At 40.6% G+C, this 23,111-nt stretch overlaps 3 protein-coding genes across 3 annotated transcripts; all 3 read right to left on the bottom strand.

Moving 5' to 3' along the window:
• Window positions 1-551: 551 nt before the first annotated feature.
• On the bottom strand, window positions 552-3,380 carry LOC139975036 (serum paraoxonase/arylesterase 2-like). The gene has a single exon (XM_071982646.1). The coding sequence runs from the start codon at window positions 3,023-3,025 to the stop codon at window positions 1,901-1,903; it is 1,125 nt and encodes a 374-aa protein (XP_071838747.1). The 5' UTR covers window positions 3,026-3,380; the 3' UTR covers window positions 552-1,900.
• Window positions 3,381-6,275: 2,895 nt separating this feature from the next.
• LOC139974848 (serum paraoxonase/arylesterase 2-like) lies at window positions 6,276-7,645 on the bottom strand. Its single transcript, XM_071982323.1, has one exon. It carries the CDS (start codon window positions 7,477-7,479, stop codon window positions 6,355-6,357), a length of 1,125 nt encoding a protein of 374 aa, XP_071838424.1. The 5' UTR covers window positions 7,480-7,645; the 3' UTR covers window positions 6,276-6,354.
• Window positions 7,646-12,283: 4,638 nt separating this feature from the next.
• Window positions 12,284-16,763, bottom strand: LOC139975216 (serum paraoxonase/arylesterase 2-like). Its single transcript, XM_071982948.1, has 2 exons — window positions 16,295-16,763; window positions 12,284-15,860 (listed from the first exon to the last, which is right to left on the bottom strand). The coding sequence occupies exon 2, from the start codon at window positions 15,809-15,811 to the stop codon at window positions 14,714-14,716; it is 1,098 nt and encodes a 365-aa protein (XP_071839049.1). The 5' UTR covers window positions 15,812-15,860; window positions 16,295-16,763; the 3' UTR covers window positions 12,284-14,713.
• Between the last annotated feature and the right edge of the window lie 6,348 nt (window positions 16,764-23,111).

The following is a 23,111-nucleotide window of genomic DNA, read 5'->3' as shown; positions in this document are numbered from 1 at the left end:
TTACCGGTACTCACACTCACTGCTTCCACTTTTCACGGGGCGTGAAGACGCGGTTGGGTGACAATGTGGTCTATAGCCAGGGGACGGGCCGAGGGTCCCCCAGCATTTACTAAAATTATTACACCTATGTAGTATACGTGTGCATCGAACAGATCGACAAGTATGCATTGAAAAATGGGCAGATTGCACGTTTCGGAGCCTTGGTAAATATTTTGTGGGGGGGGGGGCTTATCATGCATTTGCCCCCTAAACTTTTTCATTGGGGGGGGGGCTGAGCCCCCCAAGCCCCCCGGTTCCGCCGCCACTGAACCAGCACAAATACTTCTTGGGAGGGGATTGAAGGTGGGTCACAGAAAGGGGGAGAGGGATAGGTCCATCTCTTTCCAACATGATTGAATAGTTACATGAAAAGTTACAAAGAAAATGGAGAGGCGGGCTTTCTTGAAATGGGAGTTGGTACATGCTAAACAATACACAATGAAATAAAGTACGTGTAGATTGAGAGGTCGTGTGTTACAAGCAATATAGAATTATAGATCAACACAGATGAGTCGAAAACTATCAAGGTTGTAGAAATTTATTGCAATCCATTTAAGAAGCAAATATTTAGTAGTTACGTTGTTAAATAACGGCCATAACCCCTTTTTTACCTCGAGATAATAAACCCTGTCTTTCCACTATGCTATATATACGACGTAAAATACTTGGCTTGTGAAATTTTGTTCTCGGAAAGTAGATACTGTTACCCCTCGCCCACCTACCGGTTAACAATCTCTCTCCTACCCGCTTAATCTCTCTCTCATATAAAAGCAAACATTTTTATACAACCTTATATTTACTTTCACATGGACTCGTTCACAATGAAAACGTTCACGTCCGGCCGAAGTGTATGACAACACTGCCCGAGTAGCATTTCCTTGTGCCGTAAACAAGTGGCATCCACTATTCCCTAAATGACCTATCGTTGAACCAGACTGCCTTAAACAGTCCGACCTGAAAAAAGGTCACTCGATTAATGTGCTGCCGTCTTGTGATTGGACAATCAATTTCGAGGTAACTGTCCACAGGAATAATGAGAGAGCCTTGCCAACAGTACCCTGGGGTCTCCTACCAGGCATTCATCAAGCACCTATGAATGCAATTGTGCTTGGGAGGTCAAACTCTATGAATAGTATTGTATAGCATGATTGTTTACTTAATCTTCAGTATATTGGGAGATCAAGGCAAGCACATTCGAGAGACAAAATAGATACCGATTACACATACACACGCGTATATATATATATATATATATATATATATATATATATATATATGTGTGTGTGTGTGTATATATATATATATATGTGTGTATATATATATATTTATATATATATGTGTATATATATATATATATATATATATATATATATATATATAAATATATAAATGAAAATCGTATAATGAATTGGAAAATCAGAACAGTGATAACACTTCCAGCCCCCAAGGATTCGAACCCGGGCCTCCCGCTCTGTACGCGGACAGTCTAACCACTAGGCTATGGACTCTTATTATGATTTTAACCGTAATTTTATATATATTATTTTCCAACTAACTACAATTATATATATATATATATATATATATATATATATATATATATATATATATATATATGTATATATATATATATATATATATATATATACATATATATATTATTATATATTATTATATATATATGTACATATATATATAATTGGAATTGTAGTGAGTCCCAAATCAAACGGAAACGTAAACAAAAAAAATATGACATCAGTACTTATCTTTTTAACTACCCACCCCCACCCCCAATAGTGAAGCAACTGGTACCACCTTAACCCTCTTTCGTCCGAGCGGAAAGATTCTTACTGGATACATATTAATATGTATCTCTCGACAGGGTCGAATCCACCTTCATGTCACAGTAAACTAGTTTCTGCATGACTGACCCAATCAAAAGTCCGTTCCCCACTACTGCGGCGCTAGATGACGAAGACATGATATTGCCATCATCAGAGAAAACATCGTATACCTTAAACTGCTCAAAGGGGCGATCTTTTGTGCCAAGGGGCCGTACACGCACCACCAAAGACGGTGCCCAATTGTCTATGTTCTCAAATGCAGCCAGGAGGCGATATCCGATGGCGGTGCACCCGCTCCATAAGTCACCTGTTACAGGATGCACGAAAATATTATCTGGTAAAGCGCCAATAGCTATCTCTTGGTGGAATGCCAGGTCGTTGGTTTCTGACGACCTTTCGTATATCATGATGGAAGACGTAAAAGGTCTCGCGATGTAGACGAACTGTCCATCTAGAGAGAGTCCCATTCCATTGTATTCAAAAGTAGAGCCAACCACAACCTTTGCTTCGGAACCGTCGTAATGAACTACTGATCCCCAGGGCCTGCTAAGGAGCGTCTCCAAAACTCGCCAGGCAGTGAAACGTAAATAGCCATCGTTTGTAGCATAGAAGGAGCTTGGCCCCGTAGCCAAGACATCGTTAACACTTGTAAACAGTGGATTTTGTACAGATTTGATATGTTCAATTTTCGGCTTGGCAATATCTCCTATCAATTTGAAAATCTCAATGGTTTCAGCATCTTGGCGATGGTTAACCACGAATATACGCGTCTCACTTCCTTCCTCCCAAATACTTATCCCATGAGGGGAAAATTCGGAATCCGTCCCGATTGCAAATTCCAGTTCAGTAGCATTTTGTTCTGGCTTGTTGAAATTAAAAGCGAACAATTTACCAGGCGCAGCTGATATTCTAGGATCGGTTACGTCGCCCCTGTATGCTACATCGATTCCTGACGTAATAATGGCCAGTCCGTTCTTCGTCAATACCATATCCTCTGCTCCATACTCTACTGGTGAAACACTGCGACAGGGTCCGGGCCAGTGGGTGAAAGCCGTCTTGTGGAAGCCAAGTAATAGACCCTGCTTAGCCAGGTATCTAATTACAAAAAGCGCGGCGAGAATTGCAATGGATTTTAACAACATCTTTGCGGTACCTCATGTGCTCACAATATTCGATCTGCGTACATGCTTCGTGGTTATCTTTTAGTACACTGTACCTACGGCTGCTATTATCACACTGATGTAGATACCAGCTGTCGTTGCAATACGTTAACCACATACAGAGCTTACTACACAGTATCAGTATCAATTGTGTGTTATCCTTGCCACGTCTCGAATAGGTGATTAAAATGCAAAGACTCTAGTCAATGTGTGATGATAAGGTTAGCAGAGCACATAATTCAACAAGGATAGCACATGATATTAGACAAAATCGTCGCCTTACTTTTATCGTGAGCTGAACAAGTAAGTGCCGCCTGAAACATGTAGTATACACACAACAAGCACCAAAGTTCATCGCATGGGTAATTCAGTCATGGCTTGAAATGCTGTGTTCAAAACCGCCTCCGAGGATTTCGCCCGGATAGTGGGCCAACAAGGGGTCTGATTCTTAAAAGCAATTCACAGTGCCACTCATCATTTGAAAGATATGTTTGTCCTTGAGAATAAAAGAGAAATACTGCAGCCTCCTGGAAAGAACCCCCCCCCCCCCCGCACCGGATCCCCACTGGGAATTTAAGATACATTTCAAGGAAAACTCAAAAGTTATTCCTTCTATATGAAAGGCTAAAAGGTGATGGGAGACAACAATAATGCATGAAATGCTCCAGCGTCCGGGGTCTCCCCTCCCCCATGACCAGTGGCGGAGCTAGGGGTATTGGTCAGGGAGGTCAAGAATGGTCTGTAGGGGCGCTTTCGACACTATCTAAGCTGAGCGCCATCACAGGTTGGCGCTAAGCGTACGGATTTTTTTGAGTAAAAATACTCCCTAGATCGCCGGAAATGACCCTTTCCGGGCCTTGCCAATTTGCAGATCAACGAAGAATATATAGGTGTCAGAAAATTACACCAACAAAATGTGACAAATGTCAATAGGTAGATGAGAGCACAATACGCCTTACTTTTATCGGGAGCTGAACAAGTAAGTGCCGCCTGAAACATGTAGTATACACACAACAAGCACCAAAGTTCATCGCATGGGTAATTCAGTCATGGCATGAAATGCTGTGTTCAAAACCGCCTCCGAGGATTTCGCCCGGATAGTGGGCCAACAAGGGGTCTGATTCTTAAAAGCAATTCACAGTGCCACTCATCATTTGAAAGATATGTTTGTCCTTGAGAATAAAAGAGAAATACTGCAGCCTCCTGGAAAGAACCCCCCCCCCCCCCGCACCGGATCCCCACTGGGAATTTAAGATACATTTCAAGGAAAACTCAAAAGTTATTCCTTCTATATGAAAGGCTAAAAGGTGATGGGAGACAACAATAATGCATGAAAGGCTCCAGCGTCCGGGGTCTCCCCTCCTCCATGACCAGTGGCGGAGCTAGGGGTATTGGTCAGGGAGGTCAAGAATGGTCTGTAGGGGCGCTTTCGACACTATCTAAGCTGAGCGCCATCACAGGTTGGCGCTAAGCGTACAGATTTTTTGAGTAAAATTACTCCCTAGATCGCCGGAAATGACCCTTTCCGGGCCTTGCCAATTTGCAGATCAACGAAGAATAAATAGGTGTCAGAAAATTACACCAACAAAATGTGACAAATGTCAATAGGTAGATGAGAGCACAATAAAAAAGTCAATAATCGCGAAGAAGTAAAAAGTGGTAAAAAGCTGAAAAGGGCGCCAGGCCAGCAGTCCATTTGAGTCCGTCGTGGGGGGGGGGGCATCCCGCCCCCTGACTGTATGGACGCTCCGCCACTGGTTAATAGATGTAAGAGGATGACATGCCAGAGCTTTGCCAATCGCATTGAGATCTTTTGAAATCCCGGTCCCACCAAATAAGGTCTTTCCTACCCTTGCCCCCACCCTTGCCCCAGCAAAATCGAAACAAAAACCAACAGTGACGTTATTGGTTATCCATCACACCGTTACAAACGTGACTATAAGGGATAAAGTACAAGTGAAGGCCGATTGATTTGTGTTTATTCGAGGCAAAATATATCGCCTGCAGGTCCTACCAGGCAATATTTCTCTTGGCTTGTGGACATCCAAGCAGCACAAATTCTTCTTGGGCGGGGAATGAAGCTGGGTTACAGAAAGGGGGGAGAGGGATAGGTCCATCTCTTCCCAACATGATTGAAGAGTTCAAAACAAAGTAGATGGATAGGCGGGCATTTTTGAAATGGGAGTTGGTATATGCTAAACAATACACAAAGATATAAAGTAGGCCTACGTTGAGATTGAGAGGTCGTGTTTTACAAGCAATACAGAATTACAGATCAATCCAGATGAGACGAAAACTATCAAAGTTTGCAGAGATTTATTATAATCCATTTAAGAAGCAAATATTTAGTAGATACTTTGTTAAATAACGGCAATAACCCCTTTTTACCTTGAGATAATTAAACCTGTCTTTCACTATGCTATAACGACGTAACATATTTGACTTGTGCAAGATTGTTCTCGTAAAGTAGATACTGTTACCCCTCGCCCACCTACCGGTTAACAATATCTCTCCTACACGCTTCATCTCTCTTTCATATAAACGCAAACATTAATACAACCTAATATATACTTCCACATGGACTCGTTCACAATGAAAACGTTCACTTCCGGCCAAAGTATATGACATCACTGCCCAAGTAGCATTTCCTTGTGCCGTAAAGTGGCACACACTAGTCTATTCCCTAAATGACCTATCGTTGAACCAGTCCGACCTGAAATAAGGTCACTCGATTAATGTGCTGCCGTATTGTGATTGGACAATCAATTTTGAGGTAACTGTCCACATGCAAGAATAATGAGAGTGCCTAGCTAACAGTGCCCTGGGATATCCTACCAGGCATTCATCAAGCACTTATGAATTCAAGTGTGCTTGGGAGGTCAAGCTCTTTGAATAGTATTGTATAGCACGATTGTCAGTATATTGGGAGATCAAGACAAGCATATATAACTATTCGAGAGACTAAATAGATGCCGATTACACACACACGCATATATATATATATATATATATATATATATACATTATTTCCCGACTCACTACAATTCCAATTATATATATATATATATATATATATATATATATATATATATATATATATATATATATATATATATATATATATATATATATATATATATATATATATACAATTGGAATTGTAAAGAGTCCCAAATCAAACCGCAACGTAAACCAAAAAAAATATGACATCAGTACTTATCTTTTTAATTACCCCCCCCCCCCAATAGAGAAGCAATTGGTACCACCTTAACCCTCTTTCGACCGAACGGAAAGATTCTCATGGGTACATATTAATATGTATCTCTCGACAGGGTCGAATCCACCTTCATGTCACAGTAAACTAGTTTCTGCATGACTGACCCAATCAAAAGTCCGTTCCCCACTACTGCGGCGCTAGATGACGAAGACATGATATGGCCATCATCAGAGAAAACATCATATACCTTAAACTGCTCAAAGGGGTGATCTTTTGTGCCAAGGGGCCGTACACGCACCACCAAAGACGGTGCCCAATTGTCTATGTTCTCAAATGCAGCCAGGAGGCGATGCAGGATGGCGGTGCACCCGCTCCATAAGTCACCTGTTACAGGATGCACGAAGATGTTATCTGGTAAAGCGCCAATAGCTATCTCTTGGTGGAATGCCAGGTCGTTGGTTTCTGACGACCTTTCGTATATCATAATGGAAGACGAGAAAGGTCTTGCGATGTAGACGAACTGTCCATCTAGAGAGAGTCCCATTCCATTGTACTCAAAAGTAGAGTCAACCACAACCTTTGCTTCGGAACCGTCGTAATGAACTACTGATCCCCAGGGCCTGCTAAGGAGCGTCTCCAAAACTCGCCAGGCGGTAAAACGTAAATAGCCATCGTTTGTAGCATAAAAGGAGCTTGGCCCCGTAGCCAAGACATCGTTAACACTTGTAAACAGTGGATTTTGTACAGATTTGATATGTTCGATTTTCGGCTTGGCAATATCTCCGATCAATTTGAAAATCTCAATGGTTTCAGCATCTTGGCGATGGTTAACCACGAATATACGCGTCTCACTTCCTTCCTCCCAAATACTTATCCCATGAGGGGAAAATTCGGAATCCGTCCCGATTGCAAATTCCAGTGCAGTAGCATTTTGTTCTGGCTTGTTGAAATTAAAAGCGAACAATTTACCAGGCGCAGCTGATATTCTAGGATCGGTTACGTCGCCCCTGTATGCTACATCGATTCCTGACGTAATAATGGCCAGTCCGTTCTTCGTCAATACCATATCCTCTGCTCCATGCTCTACTGGTGAAACACTGCGACAGGGTCCGGGCCAGTGAGTGAAAGCCGTCTTGTGGAAGCCAAGTAATAGAACCTGCTTAGCCAGGTATCTAATTACAAAAAGCGCGGCGAGAATTGCAATGGATTTTAACAACATCTTTGCGGTACCTCATGTGCTCACAATATTCAATCTGCGTACATGCTTCGTGGTTATCTTTTAGTACACTGTAACTACGGCTGCTATTATCACAATGATGTAGATACCAGCTGTCGTTACAATACGTTAACTACATATAGAGCTTACTACACAGTATCAGTATGGCCAGGTCGATATCGCGGAATCGCGGACACCGCGGAAATCGAGAAACCGGGTTCGATATCAACGGTTTTCGCGGTTTCTGCGTTATTGACCATGCTATATAGCAAGGTGGAAAACGCGGAAACCGTGGAAACGAGAGGAATTTGTCAAGGGAGGGTGATAAAGTCTTTTGTGCGCATTTCAGCCTATATTCGTCAAAAAGGGGTGCGGGTTTAAAGCTTTTTCACTAAATGTAGGTCGAAAACGCGGAAATCGTACTTTACATGGATATGTTAGATTATTTTGTTAAGGGAGGGTAGTGTACGTCGAAAACGCGGAAATGTTTTTTGTTTTACAATGGCGAAAATAGATGATGTTGTCAAGAGAGTATGAAAAAGTTTTTGAGCGCATTCCAGCCAGTATGCGCCAGGAGGGGTGGGGAAGGGCTTAGGTTTTTAAAACTAAATGCAGGTCGAAAACGCGGAAATGTTTTTTTACACAATGAATTGCGAAACTAGAGGATTTTGTCAAGGGAGCGTGAAGACTTTTCGGCGCATTTCAGTCAATATGCGCCAGGGAGGTGATGGGGTTGTAGGCTTTTGCCCTAACTGCATGTCGAAAACGTGGAAATGTTTTTTTTTTTTTTAAATGACGAAACTAGATGATTTGTCAAGGGAGGGTCAAAGCCGCCTCCGAGGATTTCACCCGGATCGTGGGCCAACAAGGGGTCTGATTCTGCGGTATATTCTTAAAAACAATTAACATTGCCACTCATCTTTTGAAAGATATGTTTGTCCTTGAGAATAAAAAAGAAATACTGCAGCCTCCTGGAAAGAAGCCCCCCCCCCCCCACCGGATCCCCACTGGGAATTTAAGATACATTGAAAGGAAAACTCAAAAGTAATTCCTTCTTTGAAACGCTAAAAGGTGATGGGAGACAACAATATTGTATGAACGGCTCCAGCGTCCGGGGTATCCCCTCCCCCAGGACCCCATAAAGGCTCCGTCATAATGGTGCAGTTATTAAATCGATGTGTCAATTTGACTCAACGTGTGAATCAGTCGGGCATTTTTTTTTGCAGTAAGCTGAGGAAAAATTCGACTACTACTACTTCAGTCTCACACAAAGTATTTGCATTTAGGACTATACTCAAATCAGTCCTAATCATAGTCTAACAATGCCTCAAAATGTATGTCCATTATTAGATTTATCGATATTTTTCTAAGGGGCAGGACACTTAGACCGCCCTGCAGGAGCCGGGGCCAATAACCCCATGTGAGAGCACTCCTCCTTTTATAAAATATTTCATTCGCATCAGGCCCTTCAAAAAGATTCAGGTTACTACCTAAACCTGTTGGGAAGTTTTGGATTTTATTGTAATGCATTAGCACAATATTTTTTTGCGCCTAGGGCTAGTTAACCTAATTTATAGTATGCCTTAGAATGCACCGTCGAAGTTTGATTGGGGGGGGGGGGCTGAGGGAGGACCCCAAGGCCCCCCTATACATGCGAGTATGCTTCAATGACCCCCGCATTTCTGTCCCCACCTTTACGAAAAAGACATCTACTCGTCTCTGGCCCTTCCACAGACCATATCTTAATTAATCGGGGAAATTTTACATTGGTCTTTGGAATTCTGTGCACGCCAAACTATATAGGCCTGTTCCAATCAGGGTTACCGACTAATAGTCTGCTTCAATTATATATGAATTCAGTGGTATGATATAAAAACATAATGAGCATTTAAGACCATAACCTCATATGACTCGTGTTTTCTAATTATAGAATTTAATTCCAATACCTTGATGGTCAGTGCATGTCGTTTATCGTATCGCATATACAGATGCAATACACAGCCTACACATATGAGAGTTAATCAGACGTCCAAGGGTATGGTGATTCCTTGCCACATTCCACGATGCAAACAATAATTCGAGTGCTGAATTCACATGCTCAACCAGGTTTCGGATTTTTTTTTTGTGATCTACTCGATACTCATAGCTAGTATACAGTAACTACCGGTGTCACCTGTAACACATGTTACCGTGTTACGAACACAAAGTAGTAATTACTGATGCACGGTTGCATGGGCGTCAACAGGTGGGGGACGGGGGGGACATGTCCCCCCCACTTTCAAAAGTGGAGGGGATATCATATCATTTGTCCCCCCCACTTTTCAGAGCAGTTATTAAAAAAATCACATGCATATGCGCGATTTTCTATCACAATTGCTGAGCTGATTCAAGTAGAATCTAACTTAAGAATCATTATCAATAAATTGCACTGGAAATTAGAACAGTGCTTGGCCCTTTATCCCCCTTCCTCTGATATTCACCCTCCCCGCTTCGTCCGAGACCTCTGATAAAAGTTTGTGCGATGTTTGAACGATGTTTTAGAGTGTTTTGTGGAAGCACCCCTTCTCGCCAGAAATGGAATTCCCCTTGCCCTACACTGTGAATCAGAGAAAACGACGCATTTCAACTTGAAAACAAGTCGAAGACCCCACCAGGAAGGTAATATCATATATTTTAGGCCCTACAGACAGTATTCTGCCTGTATGCAGGGTATTATATGATACCAAACTACCGAAAATATTTCGTTTGAGATGGACGCTGTGTAATTCGTCTCCCTTGGTGTCAGAACGGCATCTTTCTACCAGTACTTTCTGTCGGAATTTAGTTTTGTGAGACAAAATTCTCCTCACAGATCTGGTTCTGATGTAACTAAAAACGACTCAGGAAGGCCGTCTCCTGCGATCTAGGGGGTCTTATGTACCCAAAATTTTCTGGTACGCTACTATGGCGGGCCATCAGTCTCAAATCATGGGAGATCGACTTATACCGATTTAAATCGACATATACCAGTTTCCTTTGACATATACCAGTTTCCTTCGACTTATACCAGTTTCATTCTACATATCATCGATTTAAATCGACATATACCAGTTTCATTCTACATATCATCGATTTAAATCGACATATACCAGTTTCATTCTACATATCATCGATTTATTTTACTTATCATCGATTTAAATCGATGATAAGTAAAATAAATCGATGATATGTCGAAGTAAACTGGTATATGTCGATTTAAATCTGATATGTAGAATGAAACTGGTATATGTCAATTTAAATCGACATATCATCGATTTATTTTACTTATCATCGATTTAAATCGATGATAAGTAAAATAAATCGATGATATGTCGAAGTAAACTGGTATATGTCGATTTAAATCGATGATATGTAGAATGAAACTGGTATATGTCGATTTAAATCGACATATCATCGATTTATTTTACTTATCATCGATTTAAATCGATGATAAGTAAAATAAATCGATGATATGTCGAAGTAAACTGGTATATGTCGATTTAAATCGATGATATGTAGAATGAAACTGGTATATGTCGATTTAAATCGACATATCATCGATTTATTCTACATATCATCGATTTATTTTACTTATCATCGATTTAAATCGATGATATGTAAAATAAATCGATGATATGTCCATTTAAATCGACATCTACCAGTTTAAATCGATGATATGTCGAATTAAATCGGTAGAAGTCAATTTCCGTGGACTTATACCAGTTTCTAGCGTCTCAAATTGACATATACCTATTTAAATCGACATATCATCGATTTAGCTCATTAACATATTCCAAATCCCGATTTCGGTGATGATTGACATGTTGAGATTAAAATCGATGATAAGTAAAATAAATCGATGATATGTCGAATGAAACTGGTATATGTCGATTTAAATCGATGATATGTAGAATGAAACTGGTATATGTCGAAGGAAACTGGTATATGTCGAAGGAAACTGGTATATGTCGATTTAAATCGGTATAAGTCGATCTCCCATGATTTGAGACTGATGGCCCGCCATACGCTACGCGCCAACCAATGGTGGCGCTCCGCTTAGATAGTATACAGAGCCGTCGGCTCTGATAGTATAGTGTCCCCCTCACTTTCTGAAACCTGCTGACGCCCATGCACGGTTGTGGAACATGAAGAGTATAGTTGTTGTACCAGCCTTGGTGGAACAGTTTACAAGGCCTTCATAATTTCACTTTGTTAACCTAGAATGACTTTGACAGTTAAAGAAAACAGTACTGACTATTCTTGTGTCTATAAGAAAATCTAAATGCCAACTATGACGTAATTGCGTCTATGCGATTTTCAGACTTTGACCTTTGACCTCTACTAGGGCTCTGGTACCCGCAACAGTATATCCATATGACCTTTGGAAAGTTCATCTGAACGGGGAGCTAATATCAGCTCGGAGTGTGTGTGTGGGGGGGGGGGGGGGGCAGTTCACTGATCCAAGCTTGACTCTGCGAGTTACACATGTGCTTAACAGAAAAGTGACCACCTCAGCTCCGACATATTTTCTTGCAGTTACTAAAGTGAATCCACATACCAAGTGTGACGTTAATCCAAGCTATAACTTGGAGTTTCTGTGTTTACAAGGTTTTCATACTTTGACCAATGTTGACCTTAAATGGCAAACCGCAATTTTGTTTCCATTCACATATTAAGGTGGACTTACATTGGAAATATGAGGTTAATCGAAGCTTTTGCAAAGGAAAATTTGGTGTTAACAACGTTTTCAGATTTTGACCTCTGGTGACCTCAGATGATGTATAACCTCAATGAAAAATAACAGGGTGTTTGTGATCACTAAAATAAAGCGTCATACCAAAGATGAAGTCAGTAAAGTACTATTGGAGTAACAAGTTTACAAGCAAAGGGTGACACATAGTACTAACACATGCACACATACTTGCACACATACACGCCGTCACCAAAGGAATCGTTTTGCACTCAGTATGGAATAAAACACAAGCAACAGCACTGCAGAAGCTCAGCTATTTGAAAAATTGTTTTGATTGACAATATATCCGAGCAGTTTCCACCCATCTCCCTTTTTTTCTTGCCTTATACTTCTTCTTAGCAGACACATATTTTGTTACATTATTAGAAAGTGGTAACCATTTATTTAAAAAAACAACCATAAAGATAAGTTTTTTAAATATTTTTATTGAAATAAAAAAAGGTAAAAGTTGGAAATAAATGTGAAAAGTCAAAAGGCTACAATTACAGCTAAGTTGTATTCTTGAATACGAGCTGCCTTTTAAGTATCTTTAAACGAGAATATAAAACTGTATTGAGGTATGATGGATGACTTCATCGTAATGATAATGATAATACTACTACTACTACTACTATTACTACTACTACTACTATTACTATTACTACTACTACTACTACTACTACTACTACTACTATTACTATTACTACTACTACTACTATTACTACTACTACTACTACTACTACTGATGATGATGATGATGATGATGATGATGATGATGATGATGATGATGATGATGATGATGATGATGATGATGATGATGATGATGATGATGATGATGATGATGATGATGATGATGATGATGATGATGATGATGATGATGATGATGATGATGATGATGATGATGATGATGATGACGATAATACATTTATGCAGCGCTTATTACAACTCTGGAAAATCAACGATCTGAGCGCTTTACCAAAACAAGTATAATTAAACTATTGCATATTATAAGAAAAAGCCATGATTTAAAAGAAACATCGTTAATTTGAACTTAAACTAACAACAGAAGTTGAATTCATGAGAGGGAGCGAGTGCCAATGAACAGGACCGAAGAGAACGATCGCCGTGAGATCGCAGTCGAGTATATGGAATGACCAAAAGATTATTGTTTGAACTATACGGAGACGTCAATCCTCCCACGGGTATGGCAAGCCATGTGGGACAAACACTGCATAATATATCCGCGTATTAATTGGAATTTATACGCGTATTAATTCGAATATATACGCGTATATATTATAATCCAATCATATGGCTTAAATTTATCCGCGTATTAATTCGAATATATACACGTATTAATTCGAATATATACACGTATTAATTCGAATATATACACGTATTAATTCGAATATATACACGTATTAATTCGAATATATACACGTATTAAATCAAATACATATGGGGATTAAATCCAATATATGCACGGATTAATTAGAATATACACGAAAAAACATTTCCGCTCTTGCTGTGTACATATACCAACGATAAATGTTTTGGTGGGCTCGCGAGATCGCTTCAAAAAGCGAAACTTTACACATGTAGGCTACAACACATGTATATTCGAATTAATACGCGTATATATTCGAATTAATACGCGGATATATTATGCAGTGTTTGTCCCACATGGCTTTCCATACACGGGTGGAATTATTTTGCTACTCCAACAACACCAACACCAACACCGAAACGGATACTGGTCATTAGTGATGGGAACGGTCCAAACATTTTGCTCCCGGGTGGGTACTCGTTTGCTATTTTCGGTCTGTCCACCGAGGACCCGTTCATTATACGCATCAAACCTAAGTATAAGCCAACGCTGCCTATACTATAAGGTATGCAAAGCCTAAAGTTACTACCTATATAGGCTATGCAGAATTTCAGTCACGTATATGGTAAAAACTGTAAACATTCGTGAACCGTTTAAGACGGCAATGCGCGCATATTTATAAAGGCCTATCACTTATATACTAAAAATTTCTCTTTCAAATCAACACATGCAATGTTTTCCCCAATGATGTTTTTTTAGTAATATTTTGGTAATTGCATATGATCTGTGGCCTACATTTTATCATAACTGAAAACTCGACAGCAGGACAAAAATATTTTTTCTGAACAACTTTGTTCACCAACATTCAAAAGTTATATCTACAACATTTCAGCAGCTTTGGACAAACGTTCTAGGAGGAGTAGCATATTTTACGGTTCAGAAAATGACCTCTCTTGACCTTAAATGACCTTCAAAACTACAAAATAAGATCGCAAACACGGTGGCAAAAAGTGACAGTCTTTCGACAGAATCGCATGATTTAGTTAAGTTTAGTAGAAAAAAGCGATCAGGAGGGACACTCAAGTCCCCATCAAATGTCAGATTCAAGGGAGTCAAATATTACCGTACTCTGTAGGATCACCCTGACTACGTCAGAGCCGTCAGTATTTTGTTTCCATCAAACAGTATACGAGTTTATGGAAGATGCTCCCCACGAGCAGTTTACCATTGTACTCAACGACGCAACTAGAGGTAGATAGGAGACCTGTAGAATCGGCGAAGACTTCATACAGATGAAACGACTGAAAAACGTCTGTTGGGGGACCACGTGGCTCCAGTCGACAAGCTACTGCAGGAGCGATATGGTCGATATTTGCTGCAGCCGTGGCAACCTTGTGGGGTATTGCGAGTGCTCCGAGCCAGAGGTGTCCCGTTACAGGGTGCACGTAAACATTATCGAAGGATATATTGACATTTAAATTATGTACTAAATCCAACGAGTCATCCGTGTTTCTCTTATAAACATAGATTGATTTGAGGAAAGGCATGTTAACAAATACCATAGATTTGTCGTTGGATATTGCAATGCCATTGGGTTCGTAGGCCCTAGGTACTACAACATGAGTAGATTTGTCATTGAAGTAGAGGACAGAACCCCATGGAAGGGTTAAAAGCCTCTCGGGGGTTCGTAAAGATGAATTACGGAAGTAGCCATCATTTGTGACGTAAAATGAGTTAGGTCCGTCTGCTACCACGTCATTCAAACTGGTAAAGAGAGGATCCGTAATAGTTGTCACGTGGTGTAACGTCATCTCGTGCTGGTCGTACACCATGACCTCTATGGTATCGTGGTGCTCCCGGTGGTTGACTACGAATAATTTTATTTCTCCTGTACTCTCATCCTCCAAGAGACTAATCCCATGCGGCATAAAATCTATCTCTCTATCAATTTTCAGATCCTGTGCATCTTTCTCCGGTGTGTTGAAATCAAAGAGATAAATTTTACCTTGGAAGGTTCTTCTCATTCGCGGATCTACGGTTTCACGCCGATACTGGGGTACCAATCCGGAAGTGATGAAAGCTAACCCGTCTTTGGTTACCGCAATGTTTTCGGACCCGGTTACAACTGGTTCGACGTTTCGACACGGCCCAGGCCAATGAGTGCGAACGGTGACGTAAATCCCAAAGACATCAACGAAAAATAGAATCTGCCTGCATACAATGGCTACCAGGATGCCACATAGAATCTTGAGTAACATTTTGAGATTGGTCGGTATCGCACAAAGGTACTTCGGAGAGAAACTGGTTCTACAAACGATACAGAACCATGTGTTAGCATGTTTATACGTATAATGTTATGTATAACGTGTTAATACGTATAATGTTATAACGTTATTTTGAAATCTTAACAAGGATTAAGTTAACAAGGATTTTGGGCACATTATATTAAGCAGGATACCTCAAGCACCGTTGAAGCATTACGAAGTAAACTATGCTTGTGGGGCAGTGTCCCAGGTTTCAATCAAAGAAATATGGTAACCCTTGGCTCTGTGCCAAAGACAAACCGCCTAGATCTATAGTTCAGGACATACACGTTACCATATTTGGCCGAGGGGAATATTACTTATAGATTAATAAACGTATTATTATTGCATAAAACAAAGAGTCAGCCTTGCCCACCATATACTTTCCGTCTTAGAGGTCTTAATTTCTTAGTTTAATATATAGTTTATATATCTTACCACATTGACTCTAACTAGCTTCAATTTCGTCCGTCTATCCTGAGGCTGCCTTTAGACCATACTTCAGGGTGTGTGATGTTGTTACGATGAGACAGACTGGCTTCACAGACTACTCTCATCATAGTGTGTATGCCTACAATGAATATTGCAGGTACGACCAATTACGAGGGTGACCTGTTCCACTGTATCGTTTATTGATAATTGTACAATTTTGAACACAAGCACACAATCACACACAGTAACTGCGTGAAAGTGAACTAGCTATTGTGGGATAAAAATCACAGAAATTTACACATATAGAAGCCATATCGCACCTGCTGACAACAATACGCTTTGCAGTGATTTGAACTTCACTCTACCATCTCGTTACACTCAAACCAATGACTCGCGCAAAGGTTGCCTACGAGTAAAAAGGTTTCGACGAAAGTGTATTGTTCATCATGCTAAGTTTGATTAGACCGAAATGTACGGGAGACGGCTTTACAGAAATGCTTGGGTCTCTGGGGGGGGGGGGGGCAGGTATTCCGAATTGGAGGGGCACCAGCAATTTATGGAGGGGCATCAATAATCTAAGAAGGGGCACAATATTCATGTGCTGCTATTTGTGAAGTTTTTGTTCACATGCTGGTTGGACTTAAGGGGGTGAGGTAGGAGAACACTAGTCTCAAAGTGGGGGGGGGGGGGGGACAAGCCACTGGGCCTAGGCCAGGCTACCAGACTGCTGGAGAAGGATTAATATATTCAAATGGAGCCATATAGCCACCTTCAACAAATGCCTCGGTGAAATATATAGACCGATATACACTGCGACAGAGTCATGTTGAGGTCAGACATTTCCTGGAACAGTGTTATGGCAATGTTAGTCTACAAGTGCTGATGCTAAGTGAAAGATCTACGAACAATTTTGTACATTTTCTCACTGATACTGAGTACCTCACAGTTGTAATGAAACAACCAAGATGCCGTTACTGCTGTGTATATGTTGATGATGCAGGTGGCTTGGAAATAGGTCAAAACTAGTGTTTACACGGGTCCAAAAATCGGGAACCGGGTACCCGAGGGCCGTTACCCGTCGGGTATCCGGGTACCCGGAATTTTTTTTGTTTACCCTCGCGTGTATCACGATTTTCAAGAAATTACATATTGGATGCTGTAATAAATGCATTATATTCTCTACTGACAATGTTTTCATGTTCAAATACGTAGGTGTAAGATAAGGTATAAAACCTCCCCCAATAATTTGCTTCTGTTTCTTTCATTAACTTGTTAATAAATTAATTATTTAATTATAATTAGCATTACTACTAACATCGCACTGCCGCCGCTGCTTATGCTAGCTCGTGCACGTCTATTGGATCAAACCATATAAATATCCAATTTAGCTCTTAAACAGTTTTTGATACTACTACTACTATCTATTATGCAGGCCCAAGGTTCGCATTAGCCGCGAGATTGCGCGATTCGCGCAATTTGATCGCATTTGGAATAAACGATTAGTAAAAAGCCACTAACGATTGCTATTTTTTAGTTATTCCGTCTATAATCCATAAACATCGCGTAAAATTCCTTGTCAGCCTTTCCTTCTTTGAAATAAACGAATGAATAAATAATAATTTCTTCCAACATGGTAGCCTAACACCACACTAAGTCAATGAGAAATCTAGCTAAGCCTAACCATCTGTTTATTTGCTGGAGTTGTGACGCAGTTATAAGACATCCATGGAATACTTTCGTTATTGCTGTTACGTTCGACCACATGGTTGCCTAACACCACACTAAGTCAATGGGGGTAGTCTAGCCTAGTCATCTGTTTATTAGCTGAAATTGTGACGCAGTTATAAGATATCTATGGAAAGCTTTCGTTATTGCTGTTATCTTCGAACACATGGTAGCCTAACAACAGACTAAGTCAATGGGAAATCAGCCTAACCATCGGTTTGCAATTTTTTTTTTTTTTTTTTTTAAATCACACTTTGCTTAGGATTCGGGTAATAAATAAGGAACCGGGTAGTATCACGTCGGGCGGGTACCCGGGTACCCGGATAACCCGTGCAAACACTAGTCAAAACCCACTCATACCACATCTGCAAAACGATTTCGGATAGAAATTCCTTAAATATATTTCTCTCTGTGTACTCCCTGACTGTTTTCAATGGACGTATCAGAATTGTCCAAATGGGAACAGGTATCTACAAAGGCCAGCTTGAAAAATAAAAGTCAAGATGGAAGAAGAAGATAACCTCTTTAAAATTATTCAACTCCCTCCTCCCCAATGAAATGGTTATAGGCTTGTTTTTAAAAATGTCGCTTAAAAGTGACATGCTGTCTCTCTGCTTTACATTAATGTGCAAGTTACATTGCAACGAGGTACAATCATAGATGTAGGCATACAACCGTGTATTGCAGCATTTTCAGCAGTCTGCCACGTACGCCATATTGTTGTTTACTTATACTATGTAGTCTCTTTCTTCTGTATTATGTTGCTTTAATTTTGTACATTAACAGTGGCGTAGCTACGGGGGGGGGCCTGGGGGCCGAGGCCCCCATGAAATCGGCTGGGCCCCCCCACTGGCCCCCCCCCACTGGGAATGGGGTAAAAAAAATGTTGTAAAAAAAAAATAAGTGCGATTCACTAATATTTTTTGTTCAATAATTTACACAATTTTCTCGTCTGCATCTGGCAGAATAAGAATAATACAATATCTGTAGTAATCATGAGAATGGTCACACAGCATGGCATGGCAATAGTCGATGCGACGATTGCGACCATATACCACGAACCTTGTTGTGCTGCGCGATATCGATATCTGCTGAAAAGGTATCAGGTATTCATATATTGCCTCGAGTCAAATGAATATATGTAGGCGAGGATCCAGGGGGGTCCAGGGGGTCCGGACCCCCCTGCTCTTGGCCAAAAAAAAAGAAAAAAAAAAGAGAGAGAAAAAAATAATTAAATTAAACGCCAATTTTAAACATGTAGGACGTCAAAAAAGCGGTTATCCTCACAAGTCAGCCAGGTGTGTCTTTTCCGTCAAATGAACTATAGTGTGCACGCGTGCTACACGTGCCAAAAATGCCTAACAATCTCAATTTTCAGACCGAAAAGTTTCAAAATTGAGGTGGTGTTCGATTTTTTTGGGGCGGTGAGGTTACAGAGTGGTAGGCTGCTAGGATGCGTTAACGAATTTTTCATGAGCAAACCCCTCACCCTTCCAGAATCCTGGATCCGGCCCTGCATCAAACAGTGGTGACGGAGCGGGAGGGGATTGGGGTCTAAAGGCATTATGATTTTTGTATCATCTCAACTCATCTGATATGTAATACCATATTTCATAGATTGTTTTTTTCTCATCAATTGAGAAGTTGCAGACATGAGATCCATATTTTCAGGCTAGGTACATGCAGCTTAGAATACTCGGGAAGTGCCGTTTCCGGCCATCTGGGCGGTTTGTAAAGCCAAAAATTTTCTTGTACGCTCCGCGCCAACCGATGATGGCGCTCCGCTTAGATAGTCTTACGTTCAGGCGCGGCTGGACCAGTCAGACCCCCCTGTCACAAATCCTGCACCCGCCCCTCATATGTCATTGAATATTTCACAAAACAACTTTTTTATGCCCACAAAACTGTCGAAACATGATTTTCCACTATTGGTAGAGATATAAAATATTGGGAATTCTGAAATTCCTGCAAACATGCGGGTGTGCCTGTTCACTACTCACTACTGTATCGCCTTAAAAAATGATGAGTGGAAATTGTTTCTCCAGGATCGTATCGTATCGTGGGTATCGAGTGCGTCTGATATACGAACGTACGTAGTACGTATGTACGTCTATGATGATATGCACTGTACTGAACTGATAAAAACATAGGTGAATTTCACTCCATGGGAGTGATCACTGAGCACATTCCGGTATAAGAGTGAATTTCCACCCCATTGGAGTAAATCTTAACTCCTAATAGAGTTATATTCACTCATATTAGGAGTGAGGGTTAACTCCAATAGAGTTAAATTTCACTCTTAATTTGAAGTGCGCCGAGTGATCACTCCAATGGAATGAAATCCACTCATATGTTTTTAGAGTGTTGCTAGATATATGAAGAAGAAATTTACATACCAATACATGTTATCGGTCATCGATTGGCACAAAAACCCAGATTCTGATGACAGCTGCCTCAAGAAACCCAATAAATGGCCTAATTAGCACCGAGCCACCAATGTGGACCATTACCGAAACATCGATGCGTGTTAGTCTTCCATCCCCTTCCTCTAATGCTATTTAAGTCCACATGTGGGCATATCCTGCAAACCTACCGGTAGCCCACAGGGGTTTGAGTTGGGAGAAAGGCCTTGACACCTTGAAACGACAAATGATGCCAACTTCCCTCAAGCTAAAAGTCTGGCTGAGTTGGCAAGGCCAGTCAGCATGAAAGAGAACAAACTTTTTTTTGCATTTCTGTCACCAAAGTTGCACATCTTTTTGGTTGCTATTTTGCCTCACAGGTGCCATCTCCTGCGATCTGGGGGATGCTGAAATCTCAAATTTTCTCTGTACGCTCCGCGCCAACCAAGGTGGCGCTCCGCTTAGATAGTAACCTCCGGCCCCCCCACACAAGAAAGAACATCCCCCATGCCCCCCCACTCAAAAAATCCTAGCTACGCCACTGTACATTAATATCTATGTTTGTAACTCTCAGATGATTTCAGTGATGCATGGCAGTGACTGACATGTGCACTCTGTAAGTAGTCAAGAAGTATACAATTTTTCACTTTAATATATTTGATAAATAATATTGTACATATTTAATGGCTTCATTGAATCAACCATGTTTTGTTTGTCTTAAACACCACAGCCAAATGTGTGAAGGTTTATTGTACGAAGGTAATAGAAACACACGTATTAGACAATTATACTGTGTACGATATGCCTTTATCACAGTGTTATTTCATGAATATATTTGGAAACATACAAAATGGCGGAAAGCTCCAACCCATCTGGAATGAGGGCTTTCGTCAGGGATCGGTAGACCATATGGCTGCTATACGTGTCTGTTCTATTTTGCGAGGGAAGCTTATATCCATGTAAGGGTGCCCCGCAGTATTACACAGTCATATAGCCGTACAACGTACGTACTATATATACACATGACAGATGCTGCACTTCCACAATAACCTTATTATTCAAATACATAAACTAATTTATTCTACAAACTGTTTATTTTGTTCTCAAAGAAACGAACATACAAAGGGGGCATAAGGCGTACTTCTTTGCTTTTAAGTGACGTCACCAAACATTTATATTACCGTATGGTGCGATTCTTGTTCTTTGGACGACAAATGTATACGCTTATACAGTTTAAGTGGGAGGGTGTTTACCGTCGGATGATGAGGGGGTTATAAACATACCACAGTATTAGCCAAGATATGACATAGTCTTTACAGTTAGGCTCCTTCACTTTGTACACTATAGGCTATCAATGTGATCACATGACAAGAATCCTGACGTAAGGAATCTGAGTCTGGGAAAAGTTTGGCAGTGTTGGTCTCGTATTTTGATTGTGGTAGAATTCATACCTAGCGAGTTAAAAATTCATCAAAGTAGCTGATGACAATTATTACGTGGGTTTTACAACTTTTAACTACTGAGCTATCTGATGCAGTGACTAAAGTCCCATCTGTACGAACACTACATCACTATAGACCTATATAGGCCTACTTATGCTAAAAAGGAATGTAGTATAGGATTGTGAGACACGTCCTATATCTCTATATACATGGACATATAAGCTAAATATCGGTTATCATTCTATTGGTAAGTGTTATGTGGGAACAAACCAAGCAACACCAGGAACACTTTCAGTATGACTTTCTCTACAATTTTCCTAGTGGCCAGTCGTTGCGTATTGCGTGCGTAGATCTATATTTATCTAACCGTCCTCAGGATGTCCTTCATTTGGTCGAGGGGGGGGGGGGTGCTTACAATATTTACGAAGTACGTGTTTTTGTCACTACAAGCACAAGATGCAGTGGTGCTTATATCCGATGTTCAGAATTTTGTTGGGGTAGGGAAGGGGGTGGGAAGGGGAAAACGTGAGGAAAGAGATTGAAAGTGGTGGTTTGAGGGTTAGTCGGCTGCTACATCCCTGCCAAAATTCATAAACAAGGATAATACGGTTACCAAAACGAACCTCCACACGGTTCCCGGCGTATACCCCTATCTCTACCCCTCTTCACACCGACAAGTTGTTATTATAGATCTTCGTACTATATGTAGGGAAGCCCAATGAAGTTAATGAAAGCGGTCTCACAGCAAGAGTTGTACTTGTATATGAAACTGTGAGCAGTAAAAACGTGCACGTTTTCCGATATTGTTTGTTTGGATTGATAACGTCACAATGTCGGGTTAAATCTCTTTCAGGTATTGTTGACAGGGCACCTACGTGATCGACTGATTCTTTAATCCTTGTTTACGTCAAATTAACCTGTTATTTAAATAACTGTGACAATTAACTCTGAACTACCATGCCTTGGGAGGATGAAGTTACAGGAGCAAACAGGTCATATGTAAATTCAGACATGTTCTATTCGTGGTAACATGCAGGCGAAGCTTTCAAAGATACATAACTAGCAGCTAGGTTTCACATACACTATTGTGGGTTCCAACTTCCTAATAGTTATTTCGATCATCGGACAGGGAGAGAATGGATATACCATTATGTGGTCTCTAAGATACCGTACACAAACTATGAAAATGGTTAAAATCATCGAGTAGAAATTACAATTTAAATAGTTTTGCTGTGTAGAAATAACTAGACGAGA

The sequence above is a fragment of the Apostichopus japonicus genome, chromosome 10 (assembly GCF_037975245.1).
Source record: "Apostichopus japonicus isolate 1M-3 chromosome 10, ASM3797524v1, whole genome shotgun sequence".
NCBI classification, from domain to species: Eukaryota; Metazoa; Echinodermata; class Holothuroidea; order Aspidochirotida; family Stichopodidae; genus Apostichopus; species Apostichopus japonicus.
This window is presented reverse-complemented; position numbering and strand designations above follow the sequence as displayed.